This window comes from Scylla paramamosain, chromosome 32 (assembly GCF_035594125.1).
Source record: "Scylla paramamosain isolate STU-SP2022 chromosome 32, ASM3559412v1, whole genome shotgun sequence".
Lineage (NCBI taxonomy): Eukaryota > Metazoa > Arthropoda > Malacostraca > Decapoda > Portunidae > Scylla > Scylla paramamosain.
In genome coordinates, this window is record NC_087182.1 from 1,724,503 (window position 1) to 1,746,671 (window position 22,169).

The 22,169-nt window shown below is 41.5% G+C and overlaps 2 protein-coding genes across 8 annotated transcripts in view; both read left to right on the forward strand.

The window, feature by feature from the left end:
- The window catches only part of LOC135089004 (fibrillin-2-like), a 50,602-nt gene extending 42,584 nt beyond the window's left edge, over nt 1–8,018 (forward strand). For 2 of the 7 annotated variants that reach the window (XM_063984118.1, XM_063984121.1), the window contains 4 exons: nt 1,170–1,415; nt 2,235–2,309; nt 2,920–3,007; nt 7,547–8,018. In XM_063984118.1, coding sequence (XP_063840188.1) covers nt 1,170–1,415; nt 2,235–2,309; nt 2,920–3,007; nt 7,547–7,751 — 614 coding nt within the window. In that variant the 3' untranslated portion in view covers nt 7,752–8,018. Of the gene's footprint in view, nt 1–1,169; nt 1,416–2,234; nt 2,310–2,919; nt 3,008–4,299; nt 4,421–5,261; nt 5,313–7,546 lie in introns of all 7 variants that reach the window. The other 5 variants (XM_063984120.1, XM_063984119.1, XM_063984123.1 and 2 more) reach the window with 5 other exon arrangements.
- A 6,971-nt stretch (nt 8,019–14,989) lies between these two features.
- The window catches only part of LOC135089006 (parathyroid hormone/parathyroid hormone-related peptide receptor-like), a 40,143-nt gene continuing 32,963 nt past the window's right edge, over nt 14,990–22,169 (forward strand). The window contains exon 1 of the mRNA XM_063984125.1: nt 14,990–16,991. The gene's annotated coding sequence lies outside the window, so the exon portion shown is untranslated. The remainder of the gene's footprint in view (nt 16,992–22,169) is intronic.

The window sequence follows — 22,169 nt, forward strand, 5'->3', positions numbered from 1 at the left end:
GTTCTTGTTCTCCTCCTCCTCCTCCTCCTCCTCCTCCTCCTCCTCCCGGAATGATCTGCTTCACTGGGCGGGATTCGGAGCATCGGAGCATCGTAAGGCACAAACCCCTCTCTGTGAACACCTCTACTCTGCCTTTCCTTATGTCACTCCCGCTGTCTCCCTCTCTCCCTCTCTCTCTCTCTGTCCCGTCACTCTAACATCACCCACTTGCTTTCCTCATCAGAATAACACCACCGTGAACACTTACTACTCATTAACACACTGATCATTAACACAAGCACTTTAGTTAAGGTCAGTAACTTCATTACGTCCATATTTCATATATGTAGTGACCTTAAGTAACATGAACGACTGTCCTTGTATATTAAAAGGTGTGTTTGTCCCCTGCCTCGGCCTACTGACGCCTCCACACCTCTCAGAACACACTGGTCCTGCTCACGTGTTGTACAAAAGCCATAACTGTGTAGTGGTGAAGTGATTGATCCATGTGACAGCTTCATAGCTCCTTTACTAAGGCAGCCACGGTGCATGCTTGGCCTCACAACGCCACGTGCTGCAGGAGACATTAATTAACACTTGTTGAAAAAAATTTGTTCTGTGGTAACAAAGACTTCCTGTAATGATAACTTGTCAGAAGCTAAATTTGTCTTTCTCTCGGATCTTTTGCTTGTTTCTTGTTTGGAGATGGTATTAGGATTTTTTTTTTTTTGTCCTTGGCCTGTCTCCCAATATATAAAAAGAAAATTAAATGCCTAAAATATTTAATTACAGGATGAGAAAAGATTCAATGTTCCTTGTTTGTCAAGTAAATTCTACGTAATTGCTCCTTTAGTTATTTCAACATTAGTTTTGTCTAATTTAAGCCTGATGAATACTTTTGAAATTTGTTATGAAATATTTAGACATTTCCTGTCCCTTCTCAGTGACTTTATTTCAGATTTCATAAAACTTTTTTTTAAGTTCCATTAAATGTCACATTCTTAGACAGACACATACACTTCATATAAAAAAGAAAAAAATCCTACTCTTTCCCTTTTAAGACAAACTCAGATTTATTCAGTATATAAAGCAAAACACCAATAGTTCACTCACATCAACACACAAAGACAACAAACCATAGCTCCGTATCCCTCACTCACGCCAACACTGGGCTGTATGCAACACGACAGCCAAGGAAGGAGGAGAAGGAGCAGGAGGCGGCAGTGGTGATAGTGGTGGTAAGGGGGAGCAGTGCGGGGAGCCTGGAGAAGTGATGGGCCTCGAATGGGTGTGCAAGGAGCTGGCCTGGGGGCGGATGTGTCGTTCCTCCTGCCTGCCTGGGTTTGTCATGACCACGACCCCTCCCTCTTCACTTTACATATGCGGCCATCACACCGGGCTATGGTACCCCAGCGCACTCCTCCCCTCCTGCACACGTGAGTTATGATTCGCTGTCTCTCTGTCCCTATCTGTGTGTGTCCGTGTTCGTTTTCTGTCTCTGTCTCTCTTTTTCTCTCTGTCTCTGTCTATTTGTTTTCCTGTTTCTTTGTGTCTTTGTGTATATCTTTCTCTCTCTACTTCTGTCTGTTTGTGTGTCCTTTCTATGTTTCTCTGCCATTTCTCTGTTTCAGTCTGTCTGTTTCTCTGTTTCCCTGTTTCTCTGTATGTCGTTTCTGTCTGTCTTTTCTCTGTTTCTCTCTCTCTCTCTCTCTCTCTCTCTCTCTCTCTCTCTCTCTCTCTTCATCTCATCTTTTTCTCTGTCTCTCTGTCTCTTCTTTGTCTCTGCCTCTCTCCCTTCACTCAGTCAATTTCTTGAGACTCCAGACAAAATTAATGGAGTCCTGTTCCCTTGTTTCTTCAAATGGACACGTGCAGTTCACTACATCTCTTCCTCATTAAGATCTATTAACGCATTTTATGACATCAGGCGGGGATTCATCTTATTTTTCTCCCTCACTTCCACGTAACTTTACTGTGATACATTTCAGAAGACTTTCTCCATACTGCAATTGATGCTTGAGAGGGGGATGGTAACTGTGAACAGCCAAATTAAATGATAAATGTGAATGGCTGAATTAAAGAGAGCAGTTTGAAGGGAATGGCAAATGTAAACAGCCAGATTAAATAGTAAATGTGGAGTGATAAATTAAAGAGAGCTGACTGAGGCCAGTAATGTTGAATGAGAGCGGCCAAAAGCTGTCTGTTTATTTCATGCGTCATTGTACGGTGCATTTACCTGTCTCCCTCCCGTGCAGCCGCCGTACCACTCAAGTCAAGTGATGGCTGTCTGCCCGGGTTTGAATGGAGGGAAGCCCATCCGAATGTATGCCGTGAGTAGCAAGTTTCTCTCCCATAACTTGTCTCCCCTTCTATCAATAGAGTCAGTAATTCCTTCCTATTTTCTTAGAAGGACTGTTATTGGGTTTACAGGTATAGAGAGCAATGGAGGGCTTGATATTGATTGCCTATAGTTGTACTTTTTAAGAGTACTCAGTATTTTGAGAAAGAATGGGAAGAGTCTTTATCTAATTTGTATATTGACAGGTTTACTGAGTGCCAGCTGTAATAGGGGAGCGACAGAACAAGTAGAGTGTTGTGAAGGCTGACATTTGACGTATAGGTTTGATTAGCATTGAAATATTTAGTAATTTGATAGAGAATGCAGAGTCTATTTAACTTGTATATTGATAAGTTCACTGAGTCTCACAAGTTGTAGGGCAGTGACAGAACAAATAGGAAATCTTTATAGACTAAAAAGTGAAGTATAAATTAGATTAGCATTAGGATATCCAGTATTTTGAGAGGAAATGCAAAATAATCTTTATTTATCTTACATACTGACAAGTAGAAGTGATATGGAAGCTAACATGTGACAAAGTTTGAATGAACATTTTTTAAACTCCCTTTGCTGCTCCTGACGTGTTTGTGTGTGTGTTTCAGTGGCGTGTGCCCCAGGGATGTACAGTGGTGGGCAGGAACAGCAATGTACTTCATGCCCAGTGGGAACATTCACGGACAAGTACGCAAGGTAAGGGCGTGGTGGAATGGGGAGACTAAATGGCGGTTTTTTCTCAGTGCATGGATGAAGTGCACGAGTGTAGCGTGGTATAAGGAAATCACAGGTAAGGTATTTCTTCTTACTACACTGTTTTTCCAATATGACTTAAGACCAGATTGTTCCTTAGTGAATGGGTGAAGTGCATGAGTTTAGTGTTGGTATATGGGAGTTATAAGCAGTGTATTTCTTCTTACTTCACTCTGAACTGTTTTTACAATGTGACTTAAGAGCAGCTTGTTCCTTAGTGATTGGGTGAAGTGCATGAGTGTAGCGTGGTATATGGGAGTTATAAATAAGGTGCTCCTTCTCACTAGACTCTAAATTTATTCTGCAATATGCTTTAAGGAATATCACTGTATTAAACTTTATTTTTAGATCCACGAGGCGCAGCACGTGTTAGGGCATAACGAGTGTACCAAAATAAGAGTAATTTGTGCAAAAAATATATAACAATATCATTCACATAGAAATAATGGTAACGAGTGGATCAACATACAGCATATAGTTAGTATCACAAAATGTAGCACATATATTAATTACACACACACAGCGCGGCCACTCACACTATCGCATTTCATCAAGTGGCGTGGTGAGTGGAGAGGAAACCCTCAAACAGAACAAACTCCCGGTTCATGCCAGTTTGTTGACACACAGGAAGTAACACACACGGCGAGTACTAACGAGAATAACTGGTTGTAGCGCACACTCAGTACATGTTATAACGCGTCACACACATTTACATCACTGCTTTGACCTCCGTTACTGACTCCTTCGGTATTGAGCTTATTGATGTCAGTCGTGTGACTTTTTAATGTAAGAAAGGCACAAGCCAAAGAAGAAGAAAAGAAAAAAAAAAAGAGGGCTGACTGAGGTGCCAGTCCCTCAAGAACCAAAGGAATTATCCAAAATTGGAGGATAAGTGTCTTGAAACCTCCCTCAAGTCACAGGGAAGAGGAAATACAGAAACAGGCAGGGAGTTCCAGAGTTTACCAGAAAAATGGATTAAAGATTGACAATACCACCTCGCTTCATCACATGTCGTTAGTGTAGCCCAGCCTCCCTTAGCGCCTTGAAACCTCCCTCAAGTCACAGGAGGAGGGGAATGCAGAAGCAGGCAGGGAGTTCCAGAGTTTTGCCGTGTCCTTATCACCACGCTTCATCACACGGCGTGTAGGCACAAAGCAGAAGTGTTAGTGTTAGCCCAGCCTGCAGTGTGTCCTGTGTGTCGCCTAACGGGAGCATCTTGTCGTCTTGTCGTGCAGTGGACGATGTGAACGGTGCGGTGACGGCGCCACGACGCTCCGCCGCGGCACCAACTCGCGAGCCCTCTGCCTACACCCCGCCGGCAGGACATCACACCCACCGCCGGACTTCCTCTCACAGGTCGGTCCCTCGCTACCCACCCCGAGGCCCCCCGAGTCCCCTCCCGCCCTGTGTCCTGAACTGAGTATTTGTTTTTTAATATTTTTCGTTTTTGCTCAACCTGATTTTGCGGTCTTGGTGTTTGCTTCTGATGTCCAGGCTGAGTGTGGTGCATTTTGCGTGTGTCATCAAGTTCAAGGCTGTTTTTTGTTCCTATGCATCCACAGACTAGTAAAGTAAAAAAAGCATGTGTATTGTGAGATATTTTTTATGGTGTAATCTGAGTTATGAAGGAGGTGTGTTGTTTAGCTCAAGATTGCATGTTCAAGGGACTTCATTTATTGCAAACTCTTCACACTGAATATTTGTTATAATGCTCAATGACAAGATTTCTTAGCGAAAGGTAAGGTTAATCTTTCCTTGCACAGATGTCAGCACAAAATAAATAGATAAACATGTTTTTCTTATAGGTAATATAATCATTAAGAGCTTTTTTACCATTAGTTGATAAGTGAGACTTGCTTGGTGGGAAATGCAACTGCTGAGGGGCATGGTAGCTTTGCTTGAGTGATTCAGCTTCTATGATTCACAGGTTTTTCCTTTTCTTTTCACAAGCTTTAAGAAACTGGAGTAGAAATATTAATTACAGGTACGTACAATACACCTGAGAGCAGCTTGAGGCGGGGAACTAAGGCACTCACTAGTTATATTCCTGTGAAAGGTTATCTGTTATGTTATACCCACCAGTAGACAGTACTGAATCTTACCCAGTGTGTGCAGTTATGAATTCTACACAGGAGAGTAATTATCATACTTGTGCCTCCCACCGGCTGCTCCCTAACGCCGCTGCTCTCCCACCTAGATTGGTCATCGTAAGAAAACATGGAAATCTCGAGAACCATTTTCGTGGACGGTAGGTTTCGTCAGCGTGTGGTGAGGTGATCCTTCTGCTGGTGCTGCTACTGCTGATGCTGCCTGTTGCGGGCGTGAAGTGCTTTTTGGTGCTTGTGTGCTCGTGTGCGTCAGGTCAAGGGCGCCGTCGCATCTCCAAACTCACTTGTATAACTTGCTCTAAAAATTGAATGTGGAATCAGTCGCATCTCCAAACTCACTTGCATAACGTGACTTAATCTTTGTGAGTGATGAGAAGGCACCCTGACGCAGCATTGTACCCTGAGACGTACCTCGTGTGTGTGTGTGTGTGTGTGTGTGTGTGTGTGTGTGTGTGTGTGTGTGTCCTTTAACCTCCTCAGTGTAGCTCGTTCCTTCAGCCTTCCCATGGCAATGCACATCACCCAGCCATGACAAACTTGCGAGGTTCATGACTCCTCCCTCTGTCCAGTCTTATGTTTACGTGACAAGACCAACTCTACGACTCTTGCTTCCTGTTATGCTGTATCTTTTAAACACAAATAGTTTTCAGACGTGAATGTATCGTGGTGTACTGTTATCATCTGTACAGCACAGCTAAACGCAGTCATTTTGCTGTAACTCGTGGGTTTGTGAGCCGTTTTCAATTTATTCAGCATTGCAAACTTTTAGAATCTGGCTTCATGTTATGCTGTACATTTTAGACTCATAAATGCAGAGTGATTCACTGTGTCTCCTATGCATTATGTTTACATCTGTACAGTACAACTAAACACAGTCATTCTGCCATAACTCATCTGTGACTCGCATCAGTTTGTCCAGCAGTGCAAACTCACAATTATAACGCAATCCATTCTGTTTACATTTGTACAGTAAAAACAGACACAAATAATTATGACCTGTACACCGTTCGTCCAACAGTGCAAACTCACAAAGGTAACGCTGTACACTCTATTTACATCTGTACAGCAAAACTAAGGACATCTCATTTACTTGTGACTCATAAGACCAGATTTTGAAACATTGCGCCACACCTCCACTCCATTCAAAGGCCTATTGTTGAAGTTACACGTGTTTTTAAGGGTGTTTTTAAAGTTCTAGAAAAAAAAAAAAAAGTTTCAACATTATTAAGAGGCGAAACACTCTTGAAAACCCGACTAATCATCTCTGTGGCCTTTGACGTGGTGAGAGATCAAAGCCTTTCAGAATACGGGGCCATGCAGTAGTCAGGTCAGCTGCTAATACTGTCTGCTTCCCTGGTGCGTAGACAGAACTAACCTGCAGGCAGACTGTCCCGTTCAGCACCGGCCGTCCATCTGCTGGAGTCGTGCTGTGTCGTGCTGTGTTGTCCCTTGACTAATTCACTCACGACAGCAACACTTTTTATTTATTTTTGTATAATAGTAATTTTTTTTTTTTTTTTTTTTACTGCTGCCAAAATTAACTTGGCGTGAAAAGTGTGAGCCACTGATAGGTAATCAGAGTGTGGCAGTCAGGAAACTTATTAGTATGTAAACTAATTAACACCGCAAATATTTTCTAGTTGTCTGAATTTTCATGAAGCAACTTAAAAAAAAAAGTAAAGAAGATATAAAAAGAGAGCATGATGAAAGAGAAATTATTTTTAGTGCAGTCTTTTTTTTTTGTGCAATTAGATTAATAATTTCATCAGTATAATTAATGAGCATGGACATATTGATATTACAGCCAGATTGCATTGGAAGAAATATTTTTACACTAGATCAAATAGCATAAGAAATATTTATTGCTAGAAAATCATTATACTAAGGGAACGCTAGTCTAGTGTACAGCAATCATCGCCGTGCCGTCACTCACCATCAAGCCAACTATTGCAATCATCACATTCCTTAGTACACCCATTAGAGACTTAGTACAGGCCCAAAACATTATCGTCATCAATACATCCATCACCATAAAAAGATTAGCCACTAGCACAACCCTACAGTGCCTTCAAAACAATACAACCACCAGTACAACAGTCGCCGAACCCTCCAGGTGCCACAAAACACACACTCAAAGGAGGCCAGTAATACCTAACATGACAATCATTACTAAAACTCTGCAGGCATCTTAACACCAACACACCTCAGGAAAGCCAAACACTCAGCATTACAGCCATTATTACATCATTACTAGCACCTAGATCGTCCTCAAGACAGTACAACCACATGTGCAACCATTATTAAACCCAGCAGGCATCTTAATAACCACACACGTAAGGAGACTCACTAACACACTCTCCGCGCCGCCTTACAGTAATCCCGTGCGAGGGGAGACGCCCGCCAGCACCTCACCGGAGCTGCCGCAGGAGAGGACACTCGGAAGGCGCTTCTTCGACACCTTCTCCCTCGCGTCGCTCCGTCCGGGCTCCACTCTCGCCTTCGCCCACGCCCAGGCTCGCGGCGGCCCCAACAGCAACACACAAGCCTTCGCCCACGCCAGGGTCACCAGCTACGGCTAGACGCCCTGCTCCTGTCGCATCTACGTTGCTTAGTCGTCTAGGATGAGTGCGGTGTTGTGTGCTGTGTGTTGTGTGTGCGCGGGATGTGCTGTTTTGTTATGGATGTTGTGTTCGAGTCCTTGGAGGAATGCAAGAGAGAAAATCCATAGTAATATTTGTTTTTTCTTTTGTTTATTTGAATCGTGTGGGTTTATAGACTTCTTTTCCTTCTCCTTCTACTCCTCCTGTAGCGTCAGACACGTTAATTGTGATAAAACAATGCACGGATGTGTTTGTGTGTTTTTCTTTTCTTCTTTTTTTCGTCAGAGTTTATATATTTGTGTAAATCTAACACAGTAAAGTTTCCGAATGCTGCAGTTCCTCCTCCCTTGAGAAACATACATTTAATATCTAATTTAGCGGTGCCAGTGTTGCATTAACAGTTGTGTCCAATCTGACGGGGAGCCTTCCTTCAGAAACTCCCCTTTCCCTTTGTCCGCTCCTCTATGCTGGCAGAGAGAGGTCAGTGTTTGTTTGGGAAGGCCATATAACCCTACTTCCACCCGCCTGCAGTCTTGTAGCATTAGTGTGAGCTGGTAGAGTGTGGGGCGCCTTGATAGCAGAGGCGCTGGTTAGGCTTGGTGAGGGGCCGGTTTGGTGAGGGGTAGATTTGGTGAGGGGCGGGTTTGGTGAGTCCGGATTGGTGAGGGTTAGGTTTGGTGAGTTTCAGGCTTGGTGAGGGTCAGGCTTGGTGAGGATCAGGCTTAGTGATGGTCAGGTTTGGAGAGGGGCTTGTTTGGTGAAGGCGGGTTTGATGAAGAATAGGCTTGGTGAGGGTTAAATTTGGTGAGTCATTATTAGTTGAAAGTCAGTCTGGGGAAAGATAAAAATTCGAGCGTAATTTTTCGTCAGTGTCAGTCTTAGTAAGGTCAATCAGAAGGAGACCCTGGTAAAGGAAACCCTCATGACTATTCACACGAAGATGATCCTGGAATAGAACACTGTAGCATTTATTCAGAAGTAATTGTTCCTTGTGATAGAGTAAAGGAACAAAGGTTTACTTAATCTACCCGCACTTAAAGAGTAGTGGAAGATTTACTGTGTTTAGATTTATGAGTTCCAGCGGTTCGTGTTGTCATGTTGCCGCTGAACTCATGGACTTTTGGTGCTTCCGTGCAGTGATTTAGGGCATAACGAGGAAGGGCAATTCATAGAGTTAAGCTTTAATTTGTCAGCACAACGCGGGGACAGCCATAAGTGCCGCTGTCCGCGACCAGGGGCTGCCAGGGACTCTTGCCAACACGCCTTGCACGGTGTTCCAAAATTACCCTTACTTATTTTGACATGAAATTTACTTATTGTTTTTCTTAAGAGAGATAGTCATAATGTTCGTGATTTCCTGAAGTTTCTCTTACTGTGTTATAGTCGTCTTTCTCTTTAGACACCAGATTGTTACTGCCAGCTATATCATAAGTGTTTTCTTGGGACAATGTGATGTTATATATATATATATATATATATATATATATATATATATATATATATATATATATATATATATATATTTTTTTTTTTTTTTTTTTTTTTTTTTTTTCTCCTTTTGTTTTCTTCGACGACGTACTAGAGCCAAACTTCAGCCGATACACTATTCCATTTTCCGTTTTAGTCAAGTTTTCTCCAGGCACACTTACGCCGCCCGAGACTCGGTTGTTTCGAGTGTGGGGTGAAACAATAGCCTCGCCCGCTGTGGGATGAGTAAAGCTAGCCTGTCTCTCACCGCGTAATGAAGTGAAGTGGAGAGGAGCTGCGTGCGGGGGAGGTCAGTCACCCGAGCCTGTGCGCCGTGGTTACTCCTTCCCCTTCTGTTTGTTGCCTTGCCTCATTGATTTATCACGCCGCTGCTCCTAACAAGACAGCGCTGCCAAAACATCAATTATTTGCCTCAATATTCTTGTTTTTTTTTATTTTTTTATTTATCATTTATTTATTTATTTTTTTTTTTACTTTTTTTTCCAAGCTAAATTCTTTATTGCGATGTTTATTGTTAATGTTTGTTGACTCGGTTCACGGAATCATAATGGTGTTGCAATATGACTAAGGTAGAGCTGCCAAAATATCAATTATTTGCCTCAGTATTTTTTTTTTTTTTCCCGAGCTAAATTCTTTATTGCGATGTTTGTTGATTCGGTTCTTTGAGTCTTAATAGCGTTGCAACATGACCAAAGCAACGCTAGAAAAAAACATTAATTATTTGCCTCAATATTATGCTTCTCTTTTTTTTTTTTTATTCTGTGCTAAATTCTAAATTCCCATAATGTCTGCTGGCAAATTTTAATGTTTGTTGATACGGTTCTTTTAGATATAATGGCGCTGTTAAGAAAGGGCTTAAAAAATATCAGTTATTTGCTTCAACAATTCCATTTTTTGTTGTTCGGGCAAAAGTGTTTGTTGAGGTAAATATTTACTCTGACATTTTTAAACTCTTTTCTTGGATATCCGAAAATCCGATGATGGTTTTACGTCAGCTAAGCATTTCCATTTCGTTTTGAGCTTAACTCTTTTTGCGATAATGTTGTGAAATTTGAAAACTGTTCTGTGGATATTTGAATCGTTAATTGGTGGGCACAGGTTGGTACTAATTGGTGATGCCGAGCAGGTGGGTGAGGCTCAAAGGAATAGATTGGTCGGCTGGATAATAAAAATGTGGCTTTACGTACGTCAACTTTAGAGTGGTATTCTGAAACACTTCTGTCCGCACCTCGGTTACTTTGAAAAGCCTCTATAAAGTTGAAGTTACAATGGTATTAAGGATACTTGTTCTGGTTCTAGTGACAGATTAACAAGAGTTGTACATTATAATCAGGAGAAACACTCTTGAGAGCCCAAATAATCCTCTCTGTGGCTTTTGAAAATAGTCGTGGTGAGAGAGCAGAGCGTTACGGAGTACTGGCCTTAGATAAGATGGTGAGGCAAGCATGCGCATTGTTACACCATCATGTAAAGCGACTAAGCCTTTACCTTCTTCTGTCTGGTGTGTCACTGGATCACCTTAATTGCTGTGTTTTGTGGCGAGTTGGGATGATATTGAAATAACATTAGCGGTTTCATTTGCGGTCTAGGTTAGGTTAGGTTAGGTTTAGATTAATTCAGTTCACTAATTTCACTGCTGGTTCCTTGCTTGTGTAGACTTAAAAAAAAAAAAAAAACTCATATTTTGTCCTGAAATTAAGAGTCAGTGTTTTGAAATTAGAAGGCTAAAGTTATTTCCATAATGTCCTGATTGTTAAGTCCCTATATGAATCAACATAAAGAAATACAGTCCTGATATTACTTCTTTAAGTACTCGTATTCTGTCTCAATGTAATACTGCCAGAGATGTGGAAATACTGATAAATACTGAATGTCTCGTGGTGTAAGTGGAAGACACTTCTATTTATTACCACTACCGTTACTTTAGTCAGTCGTTAATACAGAAAACTGAGTGATATTTTACTTATAAGCTCCAGGTTAACCAGAAAAGCGTTCCTATCAATAGCAGCCTTCAGTGAGTGATAGAAAAAGATGCATTTTCACATCATATCGATTAGCAAAACTCAATTACTATTCTTCATTTAAGAAAAACTTGTCAATCTACAATCCGCTAATAGAAAACAACGTATTTTTTAATGTAATAATGTATACCCTGCAGCGTGTACTTGTATATACATAAACAATAGTAAAGGAGATGGAAAGAACAAGTGGAGCTGGTTCCCACGTTGTAATCTATCCTCCTTCCCTGTGTTCAGTCTTCCCTTGCCGTGGGAATGCAGGTTCACTTGTACGGTGTCCCTCTTCTTCAATAAAGCCGTGTGTATATGTATGTAATAGGATATATAGATAGACCTTAAGTTATTGTCTACTATCATAAAGTTTTCTCCTGTATCATGGAAAAATTCTTAGATATACTGATTAGTCTAAGGTTATTTGTAAGGAATCCTAAACTTGCTTGTGCCATTAAAGGTGGAGTGTGGTGAAAAAAATGTGAAATTCATGTGCTTCGAAGATTTTTTTTAGGTTAGGTTAGTTTCTTTTTCTGGTTGATCCACCTGCAACAAGACCCAAAGGTACGGTACACGGAGGGATGATGTACATTTTATGAAATAGAAATACTTATGATGATTTATTCTGGATTGATTCACAACCATCCTGAGGGAGGAACCTACTGTGATAGAGAGTGGTCTCTCTCTCTCTCTCTCTCTCTCTCTCTCTCTCTCTCATAAGGTTATGTTCACTCTTGTCATCCCTAAATTCAAGTTCCGATACTTGTTTTCCTTTGGAGTATCGCCTCACTTCGCATGCGCAGTTCAGTTGCTTCTTAGGCAAGTGAGAGAGAGGATGAGTCAGTGTCTCTCTTCTGTCTGATAGTGACTACCTCCATTACGGTTAGATAATTGTTGTGCAGGATGGACGTCATTATAAGACTGACGGGAGCTGTGATGCCTGGCTGGAGAGTCCTTCAGAATAAGGTGAGTAGCTGTGTGTGTGTGTGTGTGTGTGTGCTTGTGTGCGTGTAGATTCACCGGGATGGGACTCGGGGTTCGGTGCGTCACAAGATGGCGCTTCGCGGGGCTCGCTTTCTTGTTCTGCTTCTGCGTGCATGAGGTTTCTTTTGTCGTAATTTTGACTCATAAGTGTGTGACGGTCACCCCAGTGTGCCGTATTCTTATTCTTAATCTTCCGTGAATAAATAAGGCATGGTCTTTCGCAAGAGAAGCGGACGGGTGCCCCACGGAGGCCGGAGCAAGGCAATCCGCAGGCTGTGCTGCAGAGTGAAGGGTGATGGCCGAGACGAGACTCAGAGCCGCGTCCAGGCTCTGCACTCAGGCTACGGCGAGGTGTTACTTCACCCTGTGCCTCAGGCGGTGGAGTCCTGCGTCCCCTCCTTGAAGAGCTGGATCACCGTGCCGCTCACCAACCACAATTCCCTGCCCGCCCGCATTAACGGCCACCTCTGTGACATGTACGTGGACTGCGGAACCACCTCCGCCATGATCGCGCACCGCGTGGCTGACAAGCTGGGCCTGCTGGACAAAGTGTCCTTCGCGAAGAATTACGAGCTGCAGCTGTGGACCACCAAGGTGCGCCACACCCTCAAGGTGGTGGAGAACGTGGAGGTGCGCCTGGCTGGCGGCGTGGCGCTGCGGTGCACTTTTCTCGTGTTGCCGCAAAACATGGTGTCCACCCTGCCTGGAATCCTCCTCGACAACGCCACGCTGCGCCAGGCCGGGGCTGTGCAGGAGTTCAGTGAATTTGCGTGCATGTTGTACTTTCCCAGCAGAAAGCCGAAGTGGGCGGCCAAGAAGGGAGGCGACTCCCAGTACGTGGTGGATGTGAACCTCCGGCGCTCCACGCTGCGTAGCAAGAAGATGAACATACACGTAGACACCGGCGCAACTTCCTTCTACGTCTCTCCGCGGTGCCTGCACACACAGCTGTGCCTGCCGCGGGTGCCTCGCTGCGTGACGCTCGTGCTGGCCAAGGGCGTTGCGGTGACCAGCGGCTTCGTGCGCGTGGCGGGCACCGACACTTTTGACTTTGTTGTCGGGAAGGAGATGCTGTCGCGGTACAGGTGCGTCCTGGACTTTGCCTCCAGTCACCTCTACTTCCATGTTGAGGAGCGAGTGTTTCGCCTCAAGTTGCGGAAGAGTCGCACCGTGTGACTCCTTCTCTGTCTCTAGATTTTCTTTGTACGTCTGTCCATATTTAGCTCTCCTACAAACCGCCTTTTTTTTTTTATCATTATATGGATATGTAGATGTATAAAAATTCATCCAGAATAGATTGGAGTAACACCTAGCCGGTCTACCCACGTGATCAGTACTGCATGATATATATATATATATATATATTTTTTTTTTTACGAAAATGTATTGCGAGTTAAATGTATTGGCGAGCTGCGGGTCGCTGGGAGTCAGTCGACCTGTGGATGACAAATGGCGGCGCAGGGCGAGGGGCGGCCACGACTGCGATGCTAGCAAGTGTCTGCCTCGTTCCGCTCTGGCGAGATGATCCCTGTGTGTCAGGAAGATGGGGTTGTGCGTGTCGAGAAGAGGTTAAACTGAGGGAAGAGAGTTTAGTGTGCGAGTGTGTTTGGTTTGTGATGTTTCAACCTTGTCCAGTTTCTGTTTTACATGTCTTGTGTAAAAAACTGAAGGTAATTTCATTAAACTAAACGATTCATTCCGGAACTCTCTCTCTCTCTCTCTCTCTCTCTCTCTCTCTCTCTCTCTCTCTCTCTCTCTCTCTCTCTCTCTCTCTCTCTCTCCTCCACATTAAACTGATGCAATATTATACATCAGCACTGTAAGTCTGTTCATGGTTAAATCGTTATAGCGCAGTAAACTTCCACTGTACTCTCATATTCTTCAGCAGTGTATAAAAATTTCCTTGGTATGAAAACAAGAAAAAGAGAGAGAGAGAGAGAAAAAAAAAGCTTGCCAGCCTCTCTACCGTAATTCCTTATTTTTTCTCATCGATTTCCTCTTCTTAGCCAAACACAAAGGCAGCTTCGGTGGGGCCCTCGCCTTGCTTTGTATAACTGAGGGTGAGGCGGCCCTTCCTTCCCCTCCTCACGCGCCTCGCCCCTCCTGACATCTTAATGGTGTTCAAACTAATAATTACGACGCTAACGACCGCTTCCCTCCAGATGTTAATTAAACAGACACAATTTTACATTCCCCTGCGTCTGCCTACGATGAGCTTGGCGTAAAATTGGAAAGTTCACGGCCTCTCCTCTTAATAACTGAGTTGTGCGTAGAACCAATTGGGATATTCCATTTTCTTTTAGCTAATGAGAGTTCTTCATTAGACTTAATCGTTTCGTAGGGAGTCAAATAAAAATAGAAAAATAAAAATGTTGGTTGTGTTTAAGTAATATCAAGTTAAATGTGAACATATATTAATGTACTTTCTGCCTTTATAACAGGTTAGTCTTAATTTTTCACAGGGAATACAGTATAGAACTTAGGTTATACTTACGTAATATATAGATGAATGTGAACAAATATTAATGATTTGTTGCTTTCATAACAGACTTAACTTTATCATAGGGAATAAACATAAAAAGGGTATACACAGGTTGTGTTTACGGAATATCGACTTGAATGTGAGCAAATATGAATGACCTTCTCTCTGCTTTTAAAACAGATATCGGGAAAGAAACTTAGTAACACGAGATCATAATGTATAGGTTTCCGCTGAAGGCACTGAAGGAAGCGAGGCGGGACGTGGCGGCACCAAATCGACTGGCAAGGGTGAGTGTGGTCTGGCCAGCTGTCAACGCTTGGTACCCCGCGCGACTACCTGTCTTTTTCCATTACAAAATGCGACCCCTAATTTAGCGCAATAACGTCATCACACCTTGTCATGCATCGTGTTATCCCTCGGTCCAAATTTAACCTCATTAGTGTGCTGAGCCGTAATGCAAAACAGCCCAAGAAGTGGCAACGGGAGCGAGGGGAGGCCAGGGTATAAATAGGAGGACAGAGCGACGCACGGCCACACTCCTTCCCGGGGCGCCGTGAAGACAGGAGGTGAAGGGTCGGCGCTGTGTTGTGGTTTACCGTCTGCCTGGCCATGTGTCACGTTCCGAGTCTATACCACTTGTTACAGTGAATAATTTAAGAATATCTAACACGAAAGCTCCCCAGAAACTCGAAATATCAGTGCAGCGACCCAAGCCACACTTCAAAAAGTTGTAATATTGATGGAAAAATATCTTGCGAGGGAGTAGCGAGTGTTAAGTGTGTAAAGACTGAAGGATGCACCTGTGGATTCCGTTTTCTTTCTACCTGTCGGGGTGGTGTTGCGTGTTTACCTGTGTGTGTTACCTGTGTGAGTGTTACCTGTGCTGGGACGTGTGCTGGTGTGCTGTGTCCCGTCCATATGTGTTGTATTGTGATGTTTTGACGTCCTGTGCTATATCTCCCTCCTTCAGGCTCCTGCAGAAGGCGGTGCTGGATGGAAGCCTGTGGGAAGAGTGACGTTAATTGGCTTTCATAATTGGAGCCGCAAAGTCGTGTTGGTGCGCCGCTTGTCTCTCGTGGGGCGTTGCTGTGGTGGTTTTTAATCTATTTTGTTTCGATGTTTTGGTGTTCGGGGAAAAAGTGAGGTTGTTTCGTTGTTAGTTACATGGTAAATTACTTTCTCTCTCTCTCTCTCTCTCTCTCTCTCTCTCTCTCTCTCTCTCTCTCTCTCTCTCTCTCTCTCTCTCTCTCTCTCTGGATTGAATATTACCTGCACGTTGATTTGATTCGTGTGTGTGCGTGTGTGTGTGTGTGTGTGCCAGGCTGTCTCTCTGTCTATCTCTTTTGCATGCAGATTATTTACTCTTTTTCTTTTTTTGTTCCTTTTGAGTTCCCCATAAAAAGAAAAGAAAAGAAATCAAGGAGAGGCGCTGCGGAAAAAAAAAAAAAAAACCTTCAGCCTTGGAAGAATAAAGTGCAGATGGTTCCACGCTCTCAGTCAGTCAGTCTGCGTGCAAAAGTCTATAGTAAACTGCCTGACATTTGTATACACGTGGCTAATTGATGGCTTTCCACTCCTGTTTTGGAGGGAAAATATACGTATAAAGTTTCTCCTTAAATCGTGTCTTAATGTTTTTTCTCTCTCCTTTTCTTTTCTTGTTTTATTTTCTTATCTTATTTATTTTTTTTTTTTTGTGGGGAACGATGTGCTTGCTCGATTTTGTCTCCGCCACAGTCCCGCACAGCACTGCCAGCATTATTATCACAGCAGCATCACAACACGGCATCACAGCGTCGCCTCAGCCAAAATCCAGCATCTTAGCAAGACACTTCACGATGTAGCATTTTTTTTTTTTTTTTGCTTGTTTCTTGTGGGACTGGCGCCTTCATTTGGGTGCTTTCTTTAATTTCGTTGTTTGAAGCTAGACACTGTTACATAAAGAAAGTAAACAGACACCACAACAATCACATCACCACTACATAAACACATCAACTCACCCACGGGTCCAGATCACCTCACATAAATCAAACACCACAAATATCCACAATATTCCATTACATCACCACCACATTACCACCACATCAACACTACATCAGCCCATCCACATATCCACAGGTCCCGACAAATTCAAGTTTTCCTGATGTGGATTTTGTGGTAATAGAAATTCCACCACCACCACCGCCACCACCACCATCACTGCCTCCGCCTACTCACCTCGCCCTCTCAGCCCAAAATTCCTCGCGCTGGCCGTCTGAGGTGAGTTTTGGTCATAAAATTCTCGATTTTCATACGTTTTGAGGGATTAAGTTCAGGACGCACTAAATCTCACTCCTTAAGAGCTGCAGGGCTTCGTGTGTGTGTGTGTGTGTGTGTGTGTGTGTGTGTGTGTGTGTGTGTGTGTGTGTGTGTGTGTGTGTGTGTGTCAGGTTTTGCATTCTATATATTGGAGTATAAGAGTTTTATCTTTCTTTTCTTTTTTCTTTCATTACCTTTCATCTTTTTTCTTTTTTCTTTTCTTAATTTTTTACTTCATTTTATTTATTACTGTCTTTGTCTTACTTCACCGTTCGTTTTCTTTTCTTTTTTTTAGTGTTTTCTTTTATTTTCATCTAGTTTTAATTTCCTCCTTCCGGTTTTGCTGTGACTATAAGTAAAAGGCGTTTGTTATTCAGAGTTACTTGATTATTATTATTATTATTATTATTCCTCCGTTTTACCGCTTTTTTTTTTGGTCTGAATTGCATTAATGTTTTATTTCCGTTTAATCATGACCAGTAATTTGAAAAAAGTTGTTCATTCATTTGTTTGATAATTATGCTTTTCACTGTTTTTTTCTTTTTTTATTATTTTCCTGCGATTTTAAGTAGATAAACACACCTTTTTTTTTCTCCTAATTTTACCTGTTTACCTATCCTTTCTTTTCCCCTCTTTCCGTTCTTCTTCCCCTCTTCCCTCCTCTCTTTTTCCTTTCTTCCCTCTTGCTTCCTTTCTTCTCTCCTTCTTCTTCCCCTCTGTTCCCTTTTCTCCTCTTCCCCTCTCTCATTCTTCTTTTTCCTTTTCCTATCTGTCTTCTTCCCAAAATACCACAAATTAATAAACAAGTAAAAAATAAACACAAGTGATGAATTCGTTTCGTACCTTAATTATCTCATCATTTCACTACACTGTTTATTTCATCTGACTCACTCCAGTCCTCTCTTCACCATTACCTTCATGAAACTGGCATTGAGTGGACAATTCTTACCCCACCAAAAGTCTCTCTCCCCCTGAAAATTACACCAAATTTTCAAGCCAGTCTCTCTCATCTCTCTGTGTGACGTGAAACCAAAAGAAAAAAATAATAAATAAATAATAATCTGTCAACGTATCTCTTTCTCATTCTCTGTCCACGCATGTCTTTCTCACTCTCTTATCTCTATAAAATTCCGTGGAAGTGCTTGAGTGCCATGTATTTTCGCTTTTCTAATAGGGAGTTATGACTTTTCCTCTTGCTGAGTGAATGAATGCTGCTAATTTCTAGAACAGGACTTTTGCCACAATTTCCCGTGAGAACTTTTACTACGAAAGTCCATTAGTTGCGTCCCTATGATAAATTTCCTTGTCAGCGGCTGGGTGGGGACGAGAGGGCTAAAGTTGAGGGGAAGAGGAGAGAGTAACTATGATAAGGGTAACTATGATTCTTTTTACTCCTGAATTGCCGGGGATATTGTACTTTTATTATTATTATTATTTATTTATTTATTTATTTATTCATTTCAGTGACGGATGAATGTTGTTTTTTTTACTCTCTCTCTCTCTTACTAGCAGTGATGGAAGTTGAAGAGTCTTTTCCGTATTAGCGATGAGAAATGTGTACTTATTTTTTAGTTAGTCGGTTAGTTAGTTAGCGTGTGTGTGTGTGTGTGTGTGTGTGTGTGAGACTCGTTTCATTTCTCTCTCTCTCTCTCTCTCTCTCTCTCTCTCTCTCTCTCTCTCTCTCTCTCTCTCTCTCTCTCTCTCTCTCTCAAATACATCCACAACTAATCATAATCAGAATAATAGTAACATCCTTCCCTATTCCACACATACACACACACACACACACACACACACACACACACATACACACACACACACACACACACACACACGAAAAAAAAAAAACGTTATATATACACCTCATTAGACCTTATCTTTTAAATCTACTTCGTTTTCCCTCCAATGTAACTTCCCCCTTGAAGAAAGACGAGAGTTGAGATATTATCATAGCAATTTTTCCCCTGCCTCTTCAAGTTTGCTGAGTAAAAATGAGGGGACAAGGGTATCTTTTCAGCTCCCAAATCATGAACGCTACTTGGGAGGTTTCAGTGAGTGAGTCTTGTGGGTAAAACTCGACTATTTTATCTTCTTTCTGTCTGTCTCTCCGTCTTTATCTCTTTGCTACTCGTTTAGAAACTTTTATGAACGTTACTTTGTTGTTGACTTAGTTTATTGAAAGTTAAGTGCTGGAAGTGTTGTGTATATGAGTTTAGTCTTTATTAACTAGTATATTTCATTCTCTTTACGTCTCTCTATCCCCTTCTCTGCCGCACGTTTAATAATTTCTATTAACGTTGCTACGGTGTTCATTTGTTTTATTGAAGGTTGAGTTTGGAGTGAAGGGTGTGTGAGTTTACGATTTATAAAGTCGTGTATCTTATCTTTTTTTCCTTCTATCTCACTTTCTCTGTCTCTTTGCCGCACGTTTAGTTACTTTTATGAACGTTGCGCTAGTGCTGGTGTGTTCTATTGAAGGTTAAGTGTTTACATTAAAGGATACATGAGTGAAATGTTCGTAAAGTAGTAGATATAATTTTTTTCACGTCTCTCTCTATTTCTGTCACTTTGCCGTACGTTTAGTTAACCTTCATGAACGATACAGTACGGTTGATGTGTTCTATTGAAGGTTAAGTGTTTACATTAAGGAATACGTGAGAGAGATGTTTATAAAGTCGCTTATCCTATCCTTTCTCCTTGTGTCTCTCCTTCTCTTTCTCTGTTGTACGTTTAATATTTTATGAATGTTATTCTGCTGATGGTATATTCCCTTGGAGATTTACGCATTTAGATTAGAGAGTAAGTGAGTTTACCGTTTATAGCTGTCCATTAAAATCGTGGGGTGTGAAAAAGTGTATATTTTCTCTCTATTTCTCTCTGTTTTATGTGTTTTTAACCCGAGATGCGCGTGTCTAGTGGAAATGTATAGTATTCTTGATATTTTCCTGTTTCTCTCCAATTTTTCTTTATTGCTTCCAGTTCCAATGTTATTATTTTGTTACTTTCGTCTTTATGTGTATGTGTGTATGAATGAGTTACGCTTTCTTTGTATATCTACCTGTCTGTGGCTTTATGTCCTTAGCCACTCCCTGTATCTACCCCCCCTCCCTCCCTCTCTCTCTCTCTCTCTCTCTCTCTCAGGATGGACTATCTCAAACTTAGTCACCCAGGAATCGCCTCAGGTCTGAACTGAAAGAGGAAAATCCAGCTTAAGTTTTTCTTCCCTTGGGCTTCTTTTCTATGTTGTTCTCGAGTTTGGCAGCACCCGAGGGAGGGAGGGAAGGGCATTACCGGTACTGCTGAGGATAAGCTTATACTGGTGATACGGATTATATTTGTATTTTATGGGATATTTGTTTTATTATAACTTTTGTACTAGAATACGTTGCTTTTTCGTTGGTTTTTTTTTTTTTTTGGGGGGGGGTCTGGTGTGTTTTTCTTTGTACTTGTCATGATAACCGAACAAGGATACAGATAAGGGGAAGAAAAAGAAAGACTGCTATTAATGCTTTCTGTTATTTCAGTTATTTTTTTTTTCTGTAGATGATGGCAAATATTATTCTCCTTCTCTCTCTCTCTCTTTTACTGTTTTTGTTAAGTCTTTCACTGCCAGGCTGCTATTTTTTACATTACAGCTTGATAACCCTTCTACTGCAATACGACGTAATTCACAGCATTATAACTACTGTATGAAGTCTTTACAAGCATTTACGAGGAGGAAGGCAATTAAAAAGGAGAGATCTTGCAATTTCCAGCCAGTTTATTATTATTACTATTACTTCCTTGTGTACTTAATGGAAATATTGGAAAATGAATTACACTTAATGGGTAATAGGTGAAATTTCTGTTTTTTTTTTTTTTTTTATTCAATTAGCTTTAGGATATATTTAAGGGTTTCCATTCAGTTAGCTTTAGGGAGAATTTTAGGCCTTTATTAAATTATCTTCAGGGAAAATTTAAGAGCCTTTATCATGTTAGCTTTAGGGAAAATTTGAGGCTTTTAATTCAATTATCTTCAGGAAAAATTTAAGGGGCCTTATCCAATTAGCTTTTAGGGAAAATTTGAGGCTTTTATTAAATCATCTTCAGGTAAAAAAAAATAAGGGGCTTTCTCAAATTAGCTTTTAGGGAATATTTGAGGCCTTTATTCAATTATCTTCAGAGAAAATTTAATGGGCTTTATCCAATTAGGTCTATTAGAATCAGTACAGAGGAGAATGACTAAAAGGATACAGGGGATGAGGAGTATTCCTTACGAGGCGAGGTTGAAGCTGTTAAATTTACTTTCTCTAGAGAGACGTAGGTTAAGAGGGGACCTGATAGAAGTCTTTAAGTGGTATAAGGGTTATAACAAGGGAGATGTAAGCAAAATTCTTAGGATCAGCAACCAGGGTAGAACAAGAAATAACGGGTTCAAGCTTCAAAAATTTAGGTTTAGGAAGGAGATAGGAAAAAATTGGTTCTCAAATAGAGTGGTAGATGAGTGGAACGGACTCAGTAATAATGTAGTTAGTGCTAGGACACTAGAGAGCTTTAACAGAAGATTAGACAAGTTTATGGATGGGGATAACAGATGGAAATAGGTAGGTGTGTTTCATACAGGGACTGCCACGTGTAAGCCTGGTCGCTTCTTGCAGCTTCCCTTATTTCTTATGTTCTTATGTTCTTATGTTCTAATTAGCTTTGGGAAAAATTTAAATGCCTTTATTCTTTATGGAAAATTTTTAAGGTCTTTTATCCAACTATCTTTAGGAAAATTTCTGTGCTTTTATTCAATTATCTTTACTACTACTAAGGTCACTCTTTGCTTTGTTCCACCGGCAAGATTCAAGGTCATGTTGGGGGTCAGTTCTACCCCTAAATTTAATCCCTCCACGACCGGAGGGAGAGAGAGAGAGAGAGAGAGAGAGAGAGGTCATATTTGATTCCTGTCAGGTCATCCGGTCTTACTGTGACTTGACGCTTTCATTTTTTTTTTTTTTTTACTTTTTTTCAATTTTTTTTATTTTGTTTTGTTTTTCAGTTGACTTTTTCTTTCATTGGTAATAGTTTCTTTTTTTCTTTCTTTCTTCATTTTTTTTATTTTTCTTCCTCCCTTCCCTCTCTCTCTCTCTCTCTCTCTCTCTCTCTCTCTCTCTC